This window comes from Brienomyrus brachyistius, chromosome 24 (assembly GCF_023856365.1).
Source record: "Brienomyrus brachyistius isolate T26 chromosome 24, BBRACH_0.4, whole genome shotgun sequence".
Lineage (NCBI taxonomy): Eukaryota > Metazoa > Chordata > Actinopteri > Osteoglossiformes > Mormyridae > Brienomyrus > Brienomyrus brachyistius.
The window spans coordinates 175,147-192,195 of NC_064556.1; the positions used below are offsets into that span (position 1 = coordinate 175,147).

Here is a 17,049-nt window from a genome sequence, read left to right on the forward strand (position 1 = left end):
GCAGCAGAGGAAGCCCTAACCCTAACCAGAGTCAAAGGGGGACCCCATCCTCCAGGGGGCAGCAGGGGCAGCCCTAACCCTAACCAGACCCAAAGGGGGAGCCCATCCTCCAGGAGGCAGCAGAGGAAGCCCTAACCCTAACCAGACTCAAAGGGGGAGCCCATCCTCCAGGGGGCAGCAGAGGAAGCCCTAACCATAACCAGACCCAAAGGGGAGCCCATCCTCCAGGGGGCGGCAGAGGAAGCCCTAACCCTAACCAGACTCAAAGGGGGAGCCCATCCTCCAGGGGGCAGCAGAGGAAGCCCTAACCCTAACCAGACCCAAAGGGGAGCCCATCCTCCAGGGGGCGGCAGAGGAAGCCCTAACCCTAACCAGACCCAAAGGGGGAGCCCATCCTCCAGGGGGCAGCAGAGGAAGCCCTAACCCTAACCAGACCCAAAGGGGGAGCCCATCCTCCAGGGGGCAGCAGAGGAAGCCCTAACCCTAACCAGACTCAAAGGGGGAGCCCATCCTCCAGGGGGCAGCAGAGGAAGCCCTAACCATAACCAGACCCAAAGGGGAGCCCATCCTCCAGGGGGCGGCAGAGGAAGCCCTAACCCTAACCAGACCCAAAGGGGAGCCCATCCTCCAGGGGGCGGCAGAGGAAGCCCTAACCCTAACCAGACCCAAAGGGGGAGCCCATCCTCCAGGGGGCAGCAGAGGAAGCCCTAACCCTAACCAGACTCAAAGGGGGAGCCCATCCTCCAGGGGGCAGCAGAGGAAGCCCAAACCCTAACCAGACCCAAAGGGGGAGCCCATCCTCCAGGGGGCAGCAGGGGAAGTCAAAATCTTCACCACTTGGACTACAGCTAGTTGCCGATCTGATGGTTATAGCCTTAGTAACAGTCATGCCTTTGCAGTCTGTTCATTAACTTTCCTTGTGAGAATTTGCAGGTCTTCTTCACCCTCTCCAATAGGCGTGGTTATCAGCATACTGAAGGCTGTTGTGTCATCCTCCAACCCAGAGCCTTCTACTAGTCAAACCTTTCTTGTTATATGTGTACAAGGCTAATTGTTCTGGCTTTAGTCTGCATCCCTGTTTAACTCCTGGATCCTTCCTGACAGTGTAGAAATTCTTCCGTTTACCTGAGAACATTCCATGTTATGACCAAGTCAACAGAATTGCGGATTTTTTTATAATAATTGAAGAAAATGTTCCCCTCTTTCAGGCATTCCCTGATCCCTTGTTTCTTTGTTTTCCCTGAATACAGCCTGTATAATTCCTGATAATTCCTTTTCTTCGTAGGGCTCTAAACTGCATGAATATTTTTTTTTTTATTTAGGAAATTGCACATAGAGACCTGCAGAGGATGCAGACTGTGTTGGAATACAAACATCTCTTCCAGTTGAGCAGGTCCAGCATCTTAAATCACTCTTCTGTTTCCTCTGTAGCCAATAGACATCCTCCAGGTCATTTACTGGAAGTCTGATGGCCTGGTTGTTCTCTTTCAGCATCACTCGGAGCTTCCACATAAGTAGTTCATGATCTGTTCCACAATCTGTTCCAGGCCATGTCTCTGCTATTTTAAGTGAATCTCATTTGGCACAGCGAACGTAGTCTATTTTGTTTCCACGACCTCCATCTGGTGATGTCCAGGTGTAAAGACACTTGAAGAGCATATTGGCAACCAAGAGGCTGTTCTTCTGTGCTTGCCTGGTCCATCTGCTAGGACCCGTGTAGCAGGTGACCATGACAGAAAACTCCAGGTAGCATAATCATAAGCATCATAAGCTCATGTGAGTGAGTCTCCTCACCTTGACAGCAAGGCATGGCATCATGAGGGGATTTTCATTTCTGCCTGCTGATTTTTTATATATATTTACTCATACTGGCGTCAGTGCTCATGAGGAAGTATTGTCTGTTGATTGGGAAAAGGTGAGCAAAGCATTCAAGCTGTGTTTCTCATTATAAAGGTGAGTCTTAGCACTTCTAAAAGTGTGATGTAGTCGTCCAGCAGGACACCGGTATACAGATGGCAACTCGGGTGCCTTTGTGTCACCTAAGGAGATCAGAAATGCCACGGCAGCTCTAGATCTGCGCCCACTCTTCAGTCATTATGCTGGGTGTCTCCTTCTGTCAACACAAACTGAAACCATGCTGGATGCAAGATCCTGTCAGTGTTACCACTCAGCCTGTTTTCTTCTTCCTTGAATTGTCTGCAGGCCAAAAAATGTGGGACAGAGAGCAGAGAGCGAAAGGGCGTAGCCCATTGCTTCACCATTACTCAGAAAATGTCTGGTGTATGAAATATGCTTGCATAAATATGTCATTGCTGGAGAAATAAAAAGCATTTTAATATTCACAAACAACAAGCATTTTGCACCCTGAGCATTAAAAAACACTTTACAAGATTATTTGGATCAGTGTCAAGCTTTGGGGAACCTTGGGTTGTGGGCAAGAATTCAAATTTCTCTGCTAAATTTAGGCGATGCTCACATTGCATGGGATCTCTAAAATTTAAGAAAGAAAGAAAAGTTAGATCTGTTCACTGATGTCGATCAAGGCAAGACTACATGATCCAACTACAGTGGTAGCTTCACCCCCTGTTGTCCAGGTAAATGTGTCTTTAATTTCCTGAGATGGGGACATTGATCTTTAGCTGAGAGAGTAAATCCTGTTACTTCTTACCGGTGCCATAGTTTCCATGCTAAAGACATGATTTACATGCTGCAAAATGATACCTATTAGTCGCTGGCTGTTTAATAAGTAATGAAGTGGCTTTTTGGCAGTTAGAGTAGGAGACAATGGCAGAACCCAGAAAAATGTGGAAGATCTGACTAACAAAGGCAAATAAGTGGGCAAACAAGTGAGCACAGTGGAGCTTGAGGGATCAATATGAACCAAGCACTGCGGAGATGTCAGGCCCCAGAGGTTTGGGCCTCAGTCCACTAATCCTCTGATCTGGGTTCAGTGCCGGGTCAGTGCCTCGGAATGGTGCCCTCAACTGCTACGAGCACATCCAGTGGGCCGACACTGGTCCAATTACTGAGGCACACCACAGATCTGTGTCATCAAGCTCAGATGATTGCAAATGTGATTTACACACAGAGACTTCAAAGAAAATGTTTTATGTGGTGTGCAGTTTGTCTAGTTTTTATATCTGATGTTTAAATGTTGCAGCAAAGGGCATAGGAGAGAGCTTGACATGGGGGAGGGGATACAACTTCACAAATGTAAGGGGGGGGGCAAATAAAGCCAAATGAAATAAATAACTTCAGACTTGTTTGTTAGAAAGATGCATCACTATCTGCAAATACATGGATATAAAAACTGTGTGAGGGTAACAGTAAGCAGACTCTCTCTTTTAAGCCTATTTCTGTCTATAAAGAACGTACCCTAAGATGTTCTGTGATACTAACTCAAAGGCCGTGATGCGTCTTTTATAAAACATGGTGTTTCCAAATGAGTGGGAAATAGGTTCTGCCCCTGTTACTGTAAACCTCTCATCTTAATAAAAAAAAAAGTTGCTGTACGACGACTCATGAGCTGATTTTTAGCAGCGGTATCTTAATCATATTGATGAGGATAAAAGATTAGCTGTCAAACAGTATCACATCAACAGCATCATATTGTTGTTACAGTTTTATTACAGCTTCATTGTTCATTTGCTTATGTCACGGATGATGATGGACTTGAATTCCCAGAATGCTGTGCGGGACACGGTCTCGTAGGCAGCCAATGGCGGCGTCCCGGGGACGGTCCCGTCACTGCGAATGAGCTCGCTGTCCGCGGCAGCGGAAAAACAGACGCAGAAATCCGGTAAGACCGAAGCGTTCAGTCGCGCTCGCTGGGTCAGTATGTACATTTCTCACTTTAATATTTTATGAGGACACCGCCGAGTACCTCGCAGACTAACACCGCGGCGCGATTCAGGCGGCGGAGCGGACGGCAGTCGGCAGGTGGCGTGTTAACTAGGCTGTCCCGAGTCAGGCTCGCTCCGTTAGCCAGCTAGCTAACCTCCCGGTGCTGGCGGCGGTGGGTGCCGCCGCTGAACTTATATAACTCCGCCTTACGGGCTGGCCTCTTATAGAAGGAAAAGGACCATTCCTCTGCCCCTTTAGTCCTATAGTTCGCTTGCCCGATGTCTGCTAGCCGGACAGCTTCGTGTAAGAAGTTCTGCGTTTGTCCCCCTCCCCAAAACTTTAGTTGTCACCAACTTCAGACGTTCGCTGGATAGTGAGGCTTGAAGGGGGGCATCTCCGGCCCGGCGTCTCCTTCGGCTATGAGGCCTTAAAATCCGCCAGTTTGGCCGTCCAGAGACGACCTGCAGCTTGTCCCTCGGTGTGTGTGTGGCTGTGCGGTTCCCGAGGACCGCCGGGGTGAGAGCGGATGGCGTTTTATGCCGGTTACTTCGAGTTTGTGGTGACCAGCAGCTAGGCCGAGTGATGGTCACTCAGCTACATACTGTATGTCCCGGTTTTGCTTTGCCCATAAAAGTTACTTAGTCAGGCACTCAAGCTGTAGGTGTCGTCCGCTAAATCGTACCTGTCCTCCCGCAGTGCGCTGACTGCAGGTTGGTCTGGTTTGCAGTACAGGCTCCCAGCTGAAATATCCCACTCCTTCGAGTTACTGTAATATGGCCTTGCTGAGGACTTGTCTTGAAATTTGATTATATGTTGAAAGTAGTTTGCAGAAACAAGAATCCATGCCAAAATATGAAATATAGTCACGTGGATTGTAATGACGGTGTGTTGGGAGACAGATTGGTTTTTAAAAAATCCACATTTTTGGGGGGTTTGAAAATGAACATTCAGATTAAGCGAAATATTAGCAAGCAGGAGAGTGTGGGGGGGATGTGACTGTGGCTGGTGAAATCTCAGCCGGGGGTATTTGAGTAAATGCTGCGGATGAGATGTGAAAGTGGGTGAATTTCACTCCAGTTAGACAATATGCAGAAAGAGCTATTCCCCTAATGATAGAACGATTTATGGGTGAAATTGTGTTTTACACAGATGGTGCACATGTTTTTAATGCACTGCTTAAACTTTATTGCCACCAAAAACACCTTTTTAGTGAAATGTCTGGACTAATCAACCATGCCCAATAAATTAACCTGTTGCTTTGCTGATTTGGGGGCGGTGCTGATTTTGACGGTGCTTGAACTCACTGCAGATTGCCTGCTTCATCGTTATAACTGTTACAGTCATCGATTGTAATGACCCTGCTGTGGCTTTGCATGGGTTTCACATGGTTAGATTATGCAGATATGGATGTTAAAAATATTCCCTGTGGCCTGACTTGGCTGGGCGAGGTTTCTGTGTTCTTTACCTCACCTTCTATTCATTTAGGTCAGCTGCACTATGACCTCCTAGGCCCAGTCTGCGTTAACCATCAACCGCTGGTGACTGCATGACAGCTCGTGGCGAGTGGGACTTTGCTTTACAGCTGCTGGGTTTCGTCAGTGAAAGATCTCACTTTTTATCTGCCCCTTCCCAGCTGGAAGTGTCTCGTCCAGAGCACCCTGAGCTATGGCCTCCGCTTCGTTACCAGTGTATAACTCAAACTCTCTGGATATAAGCTCCTGCAAAAATGTAAGTGCCCCTTTTCTTCCTGGGTGTTAACAGCTGCCCCCCTCCCCCGCACCCTGTACCACCATGACTCCTGCAGCATGGTGCCAGAATCGGGCTGGGATAGGGTGGGAAGCGAGACGTGCCGTGCAGGCAATGCGGCGCAGTTCATCTCTGCTGCTGCACTACCTTCTGCTTACCTGTGACAGTAAAAATAAAGTTGCTGGAGTGGCTGCGACTCATCCCGCTGACGCCGTGTGATTCTATTCCTGTCTGAAGGCCAATGTGCTGAGGGCGTCGACTCACCGCTGCTGCATTTTACTCTCATCAGCCAGGATAATCTCGCTCGGGGGCCACTGACTACGTGCTCTCTCTCCATTGGTCACTGCACCGACTGTGGCCGTCCCCAGACTGACACTCTGCCTCCCAAGTGTAGCACCTTTGCATCTGAATGTCACATTTTTGCCTTGGAAAATAAGCCCCTCTAGCTCAGGGAGTTTCCTTTATGTGTTATACAGGTGTAGCCGTTGAAGATTGACCAATGTCAAAGATGAATGATGATCTCTGTTCTCTGAAATGAAATAAACAGCCTCTCGATGTTCCATTGCGGTCATTTTCATTGGTTAGTCCTAAAGGGGGACACATCCTTGGTTGGCTTTTGCTGCTGTGCCATGAAGTGTCCATACTGGTGGCACAGGCCTGCACTGAGGTGGCTTAAAGGCTACTGGGTCTTCATCCATTCCAGTCCCTGGTACCCAGTGTGAGAGCCACTGTGTTTTGTGCTGTGCCTCTCACCTTGTAGCTGCCCATTAGTTGTCTGAAGAACCAAAGAGCATGCCATTACCCAGAAGCCCTCAGTGTGTGGTCACACACTGTGCGGCATGCTGATCTGCGGGCAGCCATGCTTTCTGCTTCATTGATCATTGATTATGCTGGAGGAAGTGTTGCTGTGTAAGGCTGCTGTATGCATTTTTATATAAATGTGATAAAGGAGAGATGTTACAAAGGACAATGGAGCAGCAAATGGATCCGCTGGGAGCAGATCCCTCCAGGCTCTGGCTATGCCGTATGGGATCATTTCGGTTTTTATCTCCCATTCTTTTCTTCTCTATGTAATGCAGCATTTTTAAGCCCTTATTGGTCGGTATTTTTAGTCCTAATTGTGTAAGGAGGCTTTTTCTTAAAATTTTGTAAATCATTGTAGGCGTCAAGGGAGAGCCTTAGGATGGAGCTGCTCACTGACGCCCCTTGGCTGCCTGGGGAGGAGAGGGTGATCGGTGAGTCTCTCTTGCTTCCTCTGTGTTTAGTTTGAAATGGACGTTCTTCATAAGGTGGAAATCACTGACTTGCTCGACCAGTACGTACAGCGGTCGTGTGTCATGGATGTAGACTCAGTGGAGTGTGAATGTCAGCAGGGATGGTTAAATTAAGGGGTGTCTGTAAATCAGTACTGACTCCTCTCTCTCTCCTCAGACAAAGACATCATCTACATTTGCCCCTTCAGTGGGGCAATAAAGGGCAGAGTGTTCATCTCCAACTACAGGCTGTTCTTCAGGAGCGCGGATGCTGTGAGTCCCGCCTGTGGCTTTTCTTTCTGACGCGTCCACATTTCCATGCGCTGTAAACGAATCCGTTTCACTGTAAGCGGTGAGTCGGACTTCTCTGTGATCCACTTGTTCACTGCGCCATGTAGACTGTTTGGACTCATTGAAAGTCAGGCCACAGTGTTTTATAGAAGTGAGCAGCATGTCAGGCCTGGACGTCTTTAAGCTCTGTTGGAGTGTGTGGGTGTCGGTGTAGCTTTGCTCCATCCAACCCATCACCTCTGGCCTGTGGGGGGCAGCACTGACCTGGTTCTCTTTCTCTCCCGGGCAGGACCCTGCGGTGACTCTTGAGGTGCCACTTGGAGCCATAAGTCGGGTGGAGAAGATGGGTGGGGCTTCGAGCCGCGGAGAGAATTCCTATGGGCTTGACATCACGTGCAAGGTGCTGCCCACTCTCTGCTCTGGGCCTGCCAATGGGAAGCCGGCAGCCCCGCCACTCGGCCCAACCTGTGCCCATTTTGTGTGTCTTGCAGGACATGAGGAATCTGCGATTCGCTCTAAAGCAGGAGGGCCACAGCAGAAGGGACATCTTTGACATCCTGTTTCGATACGCCTTCCCCCTTTCCCACGGACTGGTCAGTCAGAGTCCCGCCCTCTGGCTTCCCATTGGTTATTGATGAGTCCTACACACACACACACAGACAGACAGCGTTTCCCCTAGATTTTCAGCTTTGGGGGGGACAGACGGACACCGACAGGATTCATGGTGTTCATGTGTTTTAATGACAGCAGTAAAAAAAAAAAAAAAAAAGGCAGATATTTTTGTTTGCTTTTCAGGTGGTTGATGCGACATTTTGTGATGCGTGCTCTCTGTCCGCTGGTGGGAGTGTGCTCACATGTGTGTGTGCTCACACGTGTCTGTGCATGCGCATCGGGCGGAGCTCCGTCATGCGCGATACAGAGAGCAGAGGAGAGTTGTAAACACGTGACCGTATGGACACAAAAATGACAAGCTATTGTGTAAATAAGATGAATAACATAAAGTAACCTTAAATGACTTCTGTTGTGATCTGGCGCTATATAGAAAATAAAATGAAATAAAATTAACTTGACCTTCAAGGGGATATAGGAGGTGCCGCTGGGGGGACGGGCGACCCCCTAATATAACGGTGGGGGAACCACAGATACAGACAGACAAACATGCACACACCTGTATACATGCACATGCTCCTTAGCAAAATGCATCTGAGCACCGCCGTTTCCTGGCACGGCAGCTGGTGTGAGATGTGGTCATGTGATGAGTCACATGACTCCTTGGCTCTCCCTTCCTTCCTTCACAGCAACTGTTTGCTTTCGTGAGCCAGGAGAAGTTTTCGGAAAACGGCTGGAATGTTTACAGCCCAATGCAGGAATTCAGGCGGCAGGTGGGGCCCTTTTGATATCGTGACCCTCCCCACCTGTTCTTTGTATCTGTGTGTTTTCCCGGCTGTTATTTTTGGTGACTCTCTCAGTCCATAGTGAGGTTTCACCGTCAGTTCGCTTTTAGCCTCCCTCAGTATATTCATTTAAATGTTTATTTCTCCTGTTCTTCTGTGTTGTATTTAACCTTCCCTTTTTCTTCTGCTCAACCTCCTCTTCTCAGCCTGTGTTCTCATGCCCCTAGGGTCTGCCTAACGATCAGTGGAGGATCACCTTCTTGAACAACAACTACGAGCTGTGTGACACCTATCCCAGCATCCTGGTCGTCCCGTACACTGCCTCCGACGAGGACCTGCGCAGGGTGGCCACCTTCCGTTCTCGTGGCCGGATTTCCGTAAGTTCCACGTGTTACTGTCACTCTGAGAGCCTCTTCATGACGGCCCGCTTACCTGCACCCTCCCCCCGGTCCCAGGTGCTGTCGTGGATACACCCAGAGAACCAGGCCGTGATCACACGCTGCAGCCAGCCCCTGGTTGGCATGGGGGGGAAACGTAACCGTGACGACGAGCGCTACCTGGAGCTCATCCGCGCCACCAACAGGACGACCAGCAAGCTAACCATCTTCGATGCGCGGCCCAACGTCAACGCCGTCGCCAACAAGGCAGGAACTAATCAGGGGGACAGATCGTCTCTGTATGTCTCTGTGTCTGCCTGCCTGTCTGTCTGTCTGCCTGTCTGGCTGCCTGCCTGCCTGTCTGCCTGCCTGTCTGCCTGCCTGCCTGCCTGTCTGCCTGTCTGCCTGCCTGCCTGCCTGTCTGCCTGCCTGCCTGCCTGCCTGCCTGCCTCTGTCCGTGTGCTTGTTTGTCTCTCTCTCTCCCTCTCTCTGTATGTCTGCCTGTCTGTCTGCCTGCCTCTGTCCGTGTGCTTGTCTGTCTCTGTCTCTCTCTCTCTCTCCCTCTCTCTGTCTGTCTGCCTGCCTGTCTGCCTGCCTCTGTCCATGTGCTTGTCTGTCTGTCTCTCTCCCTCTCTCTGTCTGCCTGCCTGTCTGCCTGCCTGTCTGTCTGCCTGCCTCTGTCCGTGTGCTTGTCTGTCTCTGTCTCTCTCTCTCCCTCTCTCTGTCTGTCTGCCTGTCTGTCTGCCTGTCTGTCTGCCTGTCTGTCTGCCTGCCTGCCTCTGTCCGTGTGCTTGTCTGTCTCTCTCTCTCTCTCTCTCCCTCTCTCTGTCTGTCTGCCGGTCTTTATGGGCCTCAAACTGCTTGCAGGCCACAGGCGGTGGGTACGAGGGTGAAGATGCTTACCAGAATGCTGAGCTGGTGTTCCTGGACATCCACAATATCCATGTGATGCGCGAGTCGCTAAAGAAGCTGAAGGACATCGTGTACCCCAACGTGGAGGAGTCCCACTGGCTGTCCAGCTTGGAGTCCACACACTGGCTAGAGCACATCAAGGTACCTGCGTGATGCCAGGGCCCCCTGCATGCTGGCTGAAGCAATGCTGAGCTTTCTCATCTGAAATTCTCATTGTAGCCCACCCACTAAAGCCTGATGCAGTGGCTCACCAAGTTTTCCGTCGCTATGATGGATTTCCATCAACTGAGTTCACTAAAGGTTAATAATGAGATTGATGCAGATCCCAAGGAAAAAAAGTATGGGGAGGGGGGCTAAAGAAGATTCTGGAAAGGCCGTCATTTTCAATGGTTTATTCACAATTTAATTATTCTTCCTAAAAATAAAACTAGTATAGTTTTGGCAGTTTGCTTAAATAGTGACGGCTGCGGAGTAGCCTACAGGCTGCAAGCTATTTCCTGACACTTAAGATGTCGAACTTCATAGTGAGGGGAAAATAATTCCCCTGCATTTAGTGCCACATCAGGCTTTTACTGTCCCAAAACAAAGAGGAGATCTGCAAAAGGGTGAATGGCGCGGGCTCCTTGTTGCCTGGTGTATCCAGTAATAATAATAACAATAATAATTATAATAGGGCATAATAATAGACTGGTGGTAGTATATTTCACATTTTTGAAAAAGATCGGAATAGAACGTATTTATGTTTGAAAGTCAGTGGTGTGTCATGAAGTGTCTCATTCGCTAATAGTAGCTAAAAAAGGTCGGAAAGCAGTGGAGAAACCCCCCATTGCTTAAGTAGATAAAGTAGCCAAAACTCCGAAGCTCAAGATTCAGGACGGTGGCTCTGGTGCTGCGAGAGCTTATGCTCCGTTAAACATAAATAAATAACAGCAGTTTGGGAGTCCGTTCCGTTTTCCTGCTGTTAACACAGGAATGACAATGGGAAGCTGCTCTAAATTTCCAGGATTTTGGGATTTTTTTAATCTTTAAAATGAGTCAAAGTCCGTAAAGCCATATTTTACAGGACACGGGCCCTTCGATTTAGATCACTCGTGCGTCTCAATTTGCTTTCGGTTTTGTCAGAGTGGACGCGCTTCTGTTGGAGGGAGCCACAGATGTGTCGGACATCGACAAAAAAGTAAAGAATAAGTGGAGAGGGGGTTGGCCAAATGAAATGGGCAATAATGGCAAACCACTTAGTTCATGGTGCAAAAAGATAAAAATGGCAGGCGTGCTAAAGCATTGTTGTTTAAATAAATTTGCACTGAAAACTTGATGTTTCATCATTTATAGCCAATTATTGACAATGGTAAAGTCTGGCCTTTTAGCTTTAATTATTGTTACAATTATGTAAATGTAATTCAACTAGGGGCTTAGGGGATAATGGTCAACACAGTGTTGAAGATGTGATGCGCGGCCGAGGTGGTATGGGCCTGTGACACGGAGCATTTCCTTTAAAAAAATAACAGAAATATCAGTCAGATATTTTTTTGCTTTAATCCGTGGGCCTTGTTTATTCCGAAGCTCTGGCATTTTGCTTGTGTTTTTGTCCATTAGCTGGTATCTGCTGCAGTTCTTACAGAGAACCTGAATTTCAGTGGGCTTCATGCCCCATATTCTCGCTCATCCAGCTAGCTGCCACTATGCGTTACTAAGCATTATTGTAGATATAAGGATTGCTGCTTGCCCATTAAGCTGCTCCCCAGCATGTATACCGACACGCACTCCTTGATCTTCTAAGCGTCAGTGAGTGTGTACACCCACTCCCCAGGCCCATGGTCTCCCCCACTGACCTCCCCGTTTACCTTCCGCCCCCAGCTGGTGCTCTCGGGGGCCATCCAGGTGGCAGACAGGATCTCGTCAGGGAGCTCGGTGGTGGTGCACTGCAGCGACGGCTGGGACCGCACTGCCCAGCTGACCTCACTGGCCATGCTCATGCTGGACGGCTACTACCGCACGCTGAGGGGCTTCCAGGTCCTACTGGAGAAGGAGTGGCTCAGCTTCGGGCACAAGTTTGCGTCTGTGAGTGGCCCCTTCCGGTGGAGGTTAACACAAAGCCTTCATTTAAGCAAATAACGGTTACGAGGATGGTAGTAGTGATCCCGCATTCCTGCGGTGATATTTGGTGCAGAGTGCAGTGTCCAAGCACTGCATGTGAGCACGGTGTCCGCGAGGCGTTCATCCCATGTTGCTGTGATACTCGTCCCTACTGGGTTCACCACCCCTCCATAAATTTGTGCTCCGTGAAGTTTGTTGGAAAGAGTGATTTTGTTCATTGTTGTTCCTTATCCACATGACCTCGTTTGGCTTCTCCTGCTAACCCTGACTGAGTGCTGAGTTTCCCACACCCTGTCCACACGGTCCTGATACGTAAACTGGGCAGTGTCATGGAGTCGCCTGCAGTGACTGGCTGTGACAGGAGTGGCACAGTGACATCCTGCCTGGTCTCCCTGCTGCCCTGCGCTCCCTCGGGGTTTGTGGGAAGGGTAAGCGTGCTAGGGAACCACTGATCGCCTCTCTGTGTCCGCAGAGGATCGGCCATGGCGATAAGAACCACGCCGATGCTGACCGCTCTCCCATCTTCCTGCAGTTTGTGGATTGCGTGTGGCAGATGACCAAGCAGGTGAGATGCCGAGCTCTGCGCTCGCCTGACCGTGTAGGTGCATGTCCCAACGGCTAGGTAACGGTTTCTCGGCTTCTCAGTTCCCCACAGCATTCGAGTTCAACGAGCACTTCTTGGTGACCGTACTGGACCACTTATACAGCTGCCGCTTTGGGACGTTCCTGTTCAACTGTGAGAGCTTGCGGGAAACTAGCGTAAGACCCCGCCCTCCCCCCAGCACGCACCCCAGCCCCCCAGCTCCTCGCAGTCACACAAGGGTGCTGGAGTGACAGTGTCACGGTTTTGTGACTCTTTCAGGAGGTCAAGAAGAAGACTGTGTCCCTGTGGTCCTTCATCAACAGCGAGGCGTCCTCCTACAGCAACCCCTTCTTCACGGTGGACCTCAGCCACGTGCTCTACCCTGTGGCCAGCATGCGGCACCTGGAACTCTGGGTGTCCTACTACATCCGGTGGAACCCGCGCATCCGGCAGCAGGTACTGGAGGAAGCCCCCGGCCCGTCACTGTGTGACCTGCGGCAGTAACGCCGATGCCTGTGACGTGTCGCCCTGAGCGACTGTCTGTCTGTCCGCCTGAGTCTGTGCTTATCTTTCTCTCCCTCGCTCTCCGTCTGCCTGTCCGTCTCCATCTCTCTCTCTCTCTCTCTACCTGAGCCTGCGCCACACACGGGCCACATCCTGTCTTCCACGGTTAACATAAAGTAAAACTTACTGTTAGCTGTCGGTACCTCCATAATTTTACAGTATTAGATAATCATCCTGCTTCGCCCAGCAAATGTATCACAGCCCCCATTGAAAAGAAGATTTCCTGCAGGCACCTTCCCCCAAAAGTAAATAGCATAAAGGAAATGCTATTTTGTAATACTATTTAGAATGAAAATCTGAGTGCTTCAGAACAAAAGCAAATTTGCTGCAATATCGAAATGGGACAGATCTGCTAGAAATGGAGCTCTAAGGGGTGTAGTTACCCATTTGGTTAAAATCGGAAAGTGTCACATTATCGGGAACCGGAAGCAGTCAGATTTGGTCTTCAGATTCTTGCAGATAGACTGTCTGGATCTGGGGTGGTCAGTCCATTGAGGCACCAGCAGGCAACACATTCTGTGTGCTGGTCCCCAGCAAAGAAGAGGAGCTGTGGATGTATATTGGCTTCATCTTGCTTGTTAAATGAACCCAATGAAAATACAGGAGCAGAGCGTCTTTAAAAAGCAGAGGCCTTTTTAAGCGTCGTGGTGCAGAGATGTGGGTGTGGGCCTCGAATGCCTCCCAGTGCAGGGGGAGCTTAAACGAGGACGGGTTCCATGCCGTTCTGGGAAGCGTCCTGCGCTGCCTGACTGCCGCTGTACTCTATTGGGATGCCTCTTCTGCAGGTGACTTCCTGTATTTCTGAGGGCGCTTTTGCTTTTTGTAACGTAACTAGGCATGCAGCGCGACACCCCGAAATGAGACTCCGTAGCATGTGCTATGTTGCTGTGTCCTGCCTCTGACCTCTGGCCTCTCATCCCCCCCCCCCCCCCCCCCCCCCCGGCGGCAGCAGCAGAGTCCAATGGAGCAGCGCTATAAGGAGCTTCTGGCCCTTAAGGAGCAGTACCTGAAGAAGCTGGAGGAGCTCCAGCTTTCGGACCAGGCCCCACAGGTGTCATCCCGGGGCCCACACCTGTCCAACAGCGCCGGCCCCTCCCCCAGCTCGCCCCCACCACGGGTCACGCGCCTGCAAACCCCCTTCTAATGCTTAGCCCCGCCTCCGAGGAGTCTGACATCATGACGATGTCGCCAGTAATGACCAAAGCTGGGACGGCGACGGTAATGAAACTACAGCGCAATAAATCACAGGACAGCCTTGGCGACGGCCAGAAGCCTTAAGAGGAGTGTGCGTCGTATACATGCTGGGGACGTGTGTGGCTTTACGGCCTTTAATAAGCACCAGCCCCCTGCCCTGGGGTCCAGGAGGCCCCTCAGCCTGGACACTGACTGGTACCATTTAAGGGAAAAAAATAACGTTTAATTTATATAGCAATAAATTATACCATATATATGGTATAATTATACGTATTTATATATATAACTTTTTTGTTGCACCTTTTTCAGTATTCAATTAGGCTGCACTGCCTGGTATTAGCATTTTTAAACATTTTAATGCAGTGTGATCTGCATTGACTGCAGCAGGTGCTCTCCTCAGTGCCCTGGATTCTCTGAAGTGTGTGGGATGTGACTTCAGGTTGGTTTAAGTTTGTCAGAAGTGCAGGGAGTCTTTTGGGTAAGGGTTAGGTTAGAGTTAGGGTCAGAAGTGCAGGGAGTGTTTTTGGTGTTTCGCGTTTCCTGTCATTCTCCTTATAACTGACATAGACTTTTTTGGATCAAACCACAAAAGTTTTAAATGCATTGTTCAGCTGAGAATATAAAACAGTCTGAGCTCTGGCTTTTATTAATATCTTGTTAATTGGCCTTTCAGTATCTGCTAATGGTTACTAACGGAATTTCAAACTGAGCTGCAAAAAACTAGGATCCCCATCCTAAACACCACTGACATTTGGTTTCCTGTTTTCTTGACATATGATCACTTGTTACCAGCTAATCATTTCAGCGATTTTCCTGTCATGCTACCAGCTTTTGGTAGTGAATGCCTTAAGGTTTGAGTTCATATCTTTGCTTATGAAAGATCTCAGAACTGTAAAACTGAGAGTGGAGGTGTACTGTAAAAATCCGAAGTTGCGCTGAATACTGAAAGCGAGGACTACGATCGTGGGTCGGTAGGCAGGGGGGGTTACGTTTCGCCGCATGTGCCTTTTGCTGTCTGAGGTCTCCCTTAGAGCGACTCTTTGTATGGAAACATTAGCCACTGACTGACTACAGGGTCACCGACAAAGGCTCCCTGAAGCCCTTTCGTACTACGACGTCACCTGAGCTTTCACCGGCCGACAGTCAGCCGCTTCGTCTCATTAGCGCCCTCTAGCTTGAAGTGCAGCAGGGGGCCAGTAAGAGTGAATGGTGGGCCACCCCTCCCTTCCTTGGAAAGTTTCATTTCTGCGTTTTTGACACTTTGACCTCAGTGAGGATTTACATGAAATGAGCAAAGCAACAAAGATAGTGAGTGGTTGGTTTTGGGGGATGAATGTTTTTACTTTGTGCAAGTACACTAATTATGTAATTACCTCAGAATGCCTATTTTATTGTTTAATGTTATGCTATTGTAAAATATAATATTTTATTTAGTGTAAAGCTCGGTGGTTTTACGAAAGAATAATGTTTATTAACTTTAATTAGCAGAAGCCTACTCCATGCCTCGTCTCTCTGCCTTTGTGGATGTGTGTGTTTGATCCTTGCCTTACAGTAGGTCAGACGCCGCCACGCACTACATGGCAATGTAAAACAAGCCATAAGGTAGAGATTCCTGTCAGACCCCAGCTCTGCTGAGCTCTGCGGAGCTTTGGGTGAGGACACATGCTGCTCGGCCTCAGACGATGTGCCCTCTCATAACCTGTGACCCGCACTCTTTCTCCACTACGTTGTCTTGTGTAAAAGTGGCTGACCAGTGCTACCAAAGCCGTGCTTTCCAGAGTTAGCCTACACATGCTAGCAAACGCTTAGCTCGGCGCTTCTCGCACGTGCTCCCCCAGAACCTGCCTGGACTGCTGAAGGGCTTTGTTAGTTTATTACTTGAACCAGACTGGCTGGTGTTGGACCATGGGCGAGGAACATGGAGGGAATGCTTGGCACCTGGCGCTCCTTGCAGTGATGTTGGAGACATCGATTGAAGGACATTCTGTGTCTCGCTAAATGTCCCTCGAGCAGACGGCTCGGCTGTTCGTTCTAAGGCTCGCATCTTTTCCGTTTTTTGACTCCATTCTGCTTCTTGTCGATGAAATGTTCGAAAGGGGTTAATGTCTCTAAATTAGACAGCATATTAACTCATGTAACCTTGGCAACTGTCCTGGTAACCTGAATCAACAAATCATTTTATTACTGTTATTTTAATCACTTTTTAAAAGAAGCAATATGAAGTGAAGTAATTTTAACTTTCCACAGGCAACTTGAAGCATGGATAGTGGTTGTCTGCACTGAGTGGAATAAAAGTTCTGCTACATTAGCTGGTTCTGCATTAGTGCTAGTTGATATGTAGGCCTCACTTGACCTGGTTAAAAAGCTGCTTACTTGCACTACTTTCCAGACTCTCAAACCACGTTTTATCATTGTGTATCAGAAGGAGACTATTGTTAAGAGAGTGTGTGTGCGTGTGTTTTGTAATGAAGGGAATTGAATCTAAGATTTAATAAAGAATTATAAAATCCTTCATGACAGTTTTGTTGACCCTAAATTGAACTGCACAGGATGATGTATTTGACAGAGGGCGCAATTTCACCGGTGCGGGCCAGATTTTTCACCAATTTTGACAGTACTATCATGAAATTACGATCTAAAATCCTTAGGCATTGTTTATATAATACAGTATAAAATCATTTAAAAATATTTCATGACCCTGCCTGCGGGATTGGGAAGCCTGCATTTAGGCTGTAAAAGGTTTTTTATCGCGCTATAATAAACTGACACTGTAAGGCTGAGGGGAGGGGCTGCCG

At 48.9% G+C, this 17,049-nt stretch overlaps 1 protein-coding gene across 8 annotated transcripts; it reads left to right on the forward strand.

Moving 5' to 3' along the window:
* The first annotated feature begins 3,679 nt into the window (after positions 1 to 3,679).
* Positions 3,680 to 16,768, forward strand: LOC125720076 (myotubularin-like). 8 transcript variants are annotated; one of them, XM_048995120.1, is made up of 15 exons: positions 3,753 to 3,831; positions 5,477 to 5,571; positions 6,752 to 6,824; positions 7,021 to 7,115; positions 7,423 to 7,533; positions 7,625 to 7,726; positions 8,432 to 8,515; positions 8,755 to 8,904; positions 8,983 to 9,265; positions 9,314 to 9,957; positions 11,674 to 11,877; positions 12,386 to 12,478; positions 12,559 to 12,672; positions 12,776 to 12,952; positions 14,010 to 16,768. In XM_048995120.1, the coding sequence occupies exons 2-15, from the start codon at positions 5,509 to 5,511 to the stop codon at positions 14,202 to 14,204; spliced, it is 2,388 nt and encodes a 795-aa protein (XP_048851077.1). In that variant the 5' UTR covers positions 3,753 to 3,831; positions 5,477 to 5,508; the 3' UTR covers positions 14,205 to 16,768. The 8 variants fall into 8 exon arrangements, with proteins under 8 accessions (XP_048851075.1, XP_048851071.1, XP_048851077.1 ...); XM_048995121.1 differs by having other exon boundaries at positions 3,755 to 3,831; positions 8,983 to 9,171; positions 9,772 to 9,957; XM_048995122.1 differs by having other exon boundaries at positions 3,755 to 3,831; positions 8,983 to 9,171; positions 9,772 to 9,957; positions 14,013 to 16,768.
* The last annotated feature ends 281 nt before the right edge of the window (positions 16,769 to 17,049 follow it).

Coding starts and splice junctions, on each gene's coding strand:
- LOC125720076 (XM_048995118.1), top strand. CDS start 5,509: ATGGCCTCCGCTTCGTTACCAGTGTATAACTCAAACTCTCTGGATATA. Junction 11,878..12,385: donor TCGGGCACAAGTTTGCGTCT/GTGAGTGGCCCC, acceptor CTGTGTCCGCAG/AGGATCGGCCATGGCGATAA. Junction 12,953..14,009: donor ACCCGCGCATCCGGCAGCAG/GTACTGGAGGAA, acceptor CCCCGGCGGCAG/CAGCAGAGTCCAATGGAGCA.